General features: G+C 26.7%; 2 protein-coding genes across 2 annotated transcripts; both read left to right on the forward strand.

Moving 5' to 3' along the window:
- Positions 1 to 855: 855 nt before the first annotated feature.
- Positions 856 to 1141, forward strand: LOAG_12452 (hypothetical protein; the record flags this gene model as incomplete). Its single annotated transcript, XM_003147965.2, has 2 exons — positions 856 to 964; positions 1031 to 1141. Coding segments are annotated over 2 exons (219 nt in total), but the record flags the coding sequence as incomplete, so codon positions are not given.
- A 2778-nt stretch (positions 1142 to 3919) lies between these two features.
- LOAG_12453 (hypothetical protein) lies at positions 3920 to 4919 on the forward strand (the record flags this gene model as incomplete). The annotated part of the gene is made up of 2 exons (XM_003147966.1): positions 3920 to 4047; positions 4673 to 4919. The coding sequence occupies 2 exons, from the start codon at positions 3920 to 3922 to the stop codon at positions 4917 to 4919; spliced, it is 375 nt and encodes a 124-aa protein (XP_003148014.1).
- Positions 4920 to 5129: the final 210 nt, after the last annotated feature.

Here is a 5129-nt window from a genome sequence, read left to right on the forward strand (position 1 = left end):
AATAATAATAATAATAATAATAATAATAATAATAATAATAATAATAATAATAATAATAATAATAACAATAATAATAACAATAATAATAATAATAGTAATAGCAATAATAATAATAATAGTGACAATAATAATAATAATAACAAATGTCATTAGCTAATACAAAGTTCAGAATTAAGGGAAAGTTTGTTTTAATAACAGTAATTCAATCTGTTTGTAATATGAAGTAAGAAGATTGTTTTTGTCATTTCATTTTTACCATGTCATTTAAATTTGCCAACATGTGAAACAACGTGTACTAGTTATCAGTAAATATCAATATATATATATATATATATCATTCCCATAGATTCATATAAGCCTACGTTTGCTCATTTTTGCTTTACTTGCTGTAATTGTTATTTTCAAATTTATTGTATTAAACGTATTTGTACATCTTTATTATAGCGCATATATGTTTTAACAGCCATTTTATACATTGTTATTTAATTCGATATTATTTATTAATTTGAAATGGTTTTTCATTTCTTTCCCATTTTCATATCATTAGTATCATATTGCATATATTGTTGATAATTTAAAAAACAATTAATTTGAAAAAAAAAAGAACGAATAGCAGCAATGTCATGGCTTATTTTCATGGCTAAATATGAAATGAAATATGGCATGAATGCATCAGAAAAATGTTTAATCAATTTTGTCGTGCTTTTGTGACATTTTTTTTTCAATACGTACGTGAAAGGATAAATGACATGACGACATCACGTTCTAATCTCATTACGTACATTGTATTTATGAAATATATAATGAAATATTAACATTGATTTTATCATTTTTTTGTTTTTCCAGAGGGAAAAAATGAGCGAATCGGGGTCGTTGGGGACCAGCTCGACGGGCTCCGATGCTACAACGGATCCCTTCAGCCAACTACTCGCCTCAATGGCTCGTCCAATACCCTGTGTTACAGGTATTACTAAATTAGAGATTAGAACTTGATAATTTCTTTTTCCTTTTGGAAGAAATCAATCATCAGTGAGCAGCAATAGCAGCACCAGCAGCAGCAGCAACAAGTATGAGATGAAAGAGGGGGATGGAAATGGGGACAGTCGAGGTCGGGATCGAGATATGAGGAAGCAAATGAAAAGTTATATATGACGTTGCATTATTTAATGATTCCGGAAATGTATTAGTGAAGGAAAAAGTGTTTCTTTTTTCCTTTGTATAATTTACAACTCATTGAAGAATTACATTGCATTAATTGCAAATTTTCGGACCAGGAAATTTCTGGAAGTAGGTGAATGACAAATCTTGTTTTTCTCATTTTACACATATTTTCAATCATTCTAAAATGAGAAAACAACTGAAGTTCTGATTTCATCAAAATCGACCAAATATTTTGCTCAAAAAAGAGAAAAAAAACAACAAATCAATTTTTGATTTAAAGTTAGCAGAAAGAAGCAAAAGGGATGAAGGTAAAGTGTTGAGAGGTAATTTCCGGATTAGCTAATCAGAAATGTGGCGCATCATTCAGGTGAAATCATTAGTATAATCAATTTTATAACTCATAATTCTGTTCTGTCAAGTAAACTATATTATTTATTGGAAGGTGAAAAGAAAAAAAATTGTTGGTAACAGGAGAGGAAGTGATTGATGAATTTGTGTTTTTTTTTTTTTTCGAAATATTGGAAAAAATTAAAACGGTATTTAGGAATCGTTTAAATCCTAAATTTTTCAAATTTTATATCGTTTTAATTTTTACACGAAAGTTTTAAATCGATAAATTTGCAATAAAGATTATATCTATAAGGTAAATTTCCATGACATTTGTAAATGACATTTTGCCATTTCATTGTTTTTTCTCCATTCTTTTCCTTTCCTTTCCGTATTATTTCATTATTATTCTCCAACTTTTTAGATTTTCCACAATATAGAAGAATTTTTTAAAAGAAAAAAATAAAAAAAAAAGAGGGAATGACAATTTGGTTTGACATTATTTTTATTATAATTAATTTTCTTTTTTTTTAAGAAGAATGAATACAAATAATTCATTTACTTATTTCATTTTTCTTTCTTTTTTTTAACTCCTAGAAGAAATAAAATTTTTTGGAGTTAGGCTATCAAATGCCAAACAAAGATAAAAATGATTTTAAAAAATTTGCAAAATCAATTTTTTTTATTGCTTGCCATATAACCAATTTCATTTATTTGGTATTCTTTCAAAAAGGGAAAAAAGAATATTTTATTTCATTTCTTCCAAAAAGAAAAATTTTAATATGAATCTGTGTTGAAAACTTCAATTTATTTATTACATAAATGTAATTAATCATAACTAATTATGACTAATTCATAATTATTCCTCCTTACAAATTAATATTTGTTTTCAACGAAGTTTTTGATGTCCTATAAATTTACATTTTTCCCGCATTTTCAAGTTATTCTAAATTTACATTTTAGCAAATATTTGCTTAGTTAAACAATCAATTTTTGTATTTTTCATCACTATACCTGTTTAGCCTCACAATTTGAATGATTTGTAAGAGAGAGAGAGAGAGAGAGAGAGAGAGATACGGAGGGGAGAGAAGGAGAGAGAGTGTTCCTTCTCAAATATTGCCATGTTTACATTCTTTTTTATAATTCTGATTGTAAAATTTTTGTTTACCATTTTTTCAAAGTTCAAATAATATGGGGGATATAAGAGAGGGAGAGAGAGGGAGAAAAAAAAAAAAAAAAGGGGGGGCAAGTTTGTTCGCTAGATTAGTAATTGATAGATATGGACTTGATTTAAAGGTATTGTAATTACCATTCTCTTTTCTTTCTTCCTTTTCTTCTTTTTTTTTTTTTCAAGACATAATTAGAAATGGCATTTGTAAAATTATTTTACCTAAATTGTTGAAATATAATTTAGTTCGATTAATTTAAAAGAAAGGAAAAAAAGAACAACCAAACTTGTTGTTTATTAATTTACTTACAATTCTTTTAAATTCCTTCTTCTCTTCCATCTTATAATGTTGTTATCTTTAATCAGCTTATCATTTCTGATAATTTTATTTCATGCAGTTGAAAAAAAAAAATCGATTAAATCCATCATCTTTTACATCATCATCTTCTTGTTTTTTTTCCCAGCATATATCAGTCCCGCATCCCGAGATTTCTTTTTATTGTAATGGCGTGTTCTGAATTGATTAAATGAGCATTAAAATTATAGCAAATAAGTAAGCAAATTGAAGAAATAGTAAAAATAAGTAAACAGATTACCATTATTTTTAATAGAAGCTTTTGGACGAATTCAGCAATCTAAAGATCATTAACCATTACCGTATCCATGTGTGTGTGTGTATGTGTGTGTGTGTGTGTATGTGTGTATGTGTGTGTGTGTTGAGTATATAAGCTCCGGAAAGTAAAGTATGCCTTTGGGTAGTTGTTTACGCTTTCTTCTTCATAATATGAATAAAACTTTTTCACATGTAATATAAATACTATACATTATATTATTCATTTCTAATATATACATATATTTGATATATTGTATATACAGATGTACAGACACACGTGCACATACATACATACGTACACACACACATACAGACACATAGACAGACACATCCATACATGAAGGTTTTGTGAGTTATTTGCTCGTTAAAGAGTGGTTGTTTGCTGTGGCAATAGTAAATTTATAATGCATCAAATATATTTTGAGGTTGTTCCTCGGGGATGGGATGAAAAGAGTAAACAAGTGATGCCAGTCGTCTTTCATCCTCCTTTCAATACATATACCCCGATCTCGGTCCCCGTCCTCTGTTAACCGCTTTCTGGTCTATTGTTGTTGGGTTGTTGTATGATCTTCGAACTCTTTGTATATTGATTGCGTCACTAAACCTCATTTATTGACAGATAGGATAGTATACTGAGTAGATTACACTCAATGGATGACATATACATATATCACAACAAAAGATTCGAAACACATAGTTTATCATCATCATCATCATCACTACCATCGTTATCATTGTCATTATCACTACTATCGTTATCATGGTCATCAACGTCATGGTTTTGATGTTAACCATGATGAAAATATATTTTATGAGGAAAACAAAAATCAATTAGCATAAATTAATTTGTGATATTGGGGAAGAAATTATTCAAGATAGTTGGAGAAATTTTGATAAAGCGACAAACAAGAATAACAATAACCATGACAATGACAATAACAATAACAATAACAACAACAACAATAATAATAATAATAGTAATAATAATAATAATAAATAATAATATTGATGATAAGTGACAATAGAAATAACAATAATAATAATAATAATAGTAATAATAATAATAATAATAATAATAATAATAATAATAATAATAATAATAATAATAATAATAATAATAATAATAATAACTAATAATAATAATAAGAAGAAGAATGATAATAATGACAACAATAATAAGATTAGCAACAGCAACAACAACAAATAACAGATTTGTTTATGGAATTGCAGTTGCGCAATGTTAGTGTTTTGATGGAATCGTATGACTAATTAGTGATAGATTAATTGCTCTGAAATAAATTTGTTTTGATCAGATTGCTAGATTGATGTAAATTAGAATTATGGATCAGGGCAAGTAGTAGCTACAATCCATCGCTAAATAAGGTTAGATTTGGGTAGGGTAGGGTAAAGTGTGGGAAGAAGGAGGGCAAATTAGAGGGAAAATTAGGAATATCTTATTTGTGCTTTCATATGATTGTTGGCACAAAATATTTAATTATTGTTTATATGTATATGGAAAGCATCAGTGAAGGCAACGAGAGAGGCAGGAAAAGAAAGAGAAAGAAGGATAAAGGAGAACTGAAATTAGTGACCAGGAAAAGTGATGATGGCGATGTTGATGATGATGGTAATGATGATATATGTAAATGATAATGGTAATGATGATAATAATAATAATAATGATAATAATAGTAATAGTAATGATAATAATAATAATAATAGTAATAATAATAATAATAATAATAATAATAATAATAATAATAATAATAATAATAATAATAATAATAATAATAATAATAATAATAATAATAATAATAAAATAATAATAATAATAATAATAATAATAATAATAATAATAAT

The sequence above is a fragment of the Loa loa genome (genome assembly GCF_000183805.2).
Source record: "Loa loa unplaced genomic scaffold supercont3.177, whole genome shotgun sequence".
Lineage (NCBI taxonomy): Eukaryota > Metazoa > Nematoda > Chromadorea > Rhabditida > Onchocercidae > Loa > Loa loa.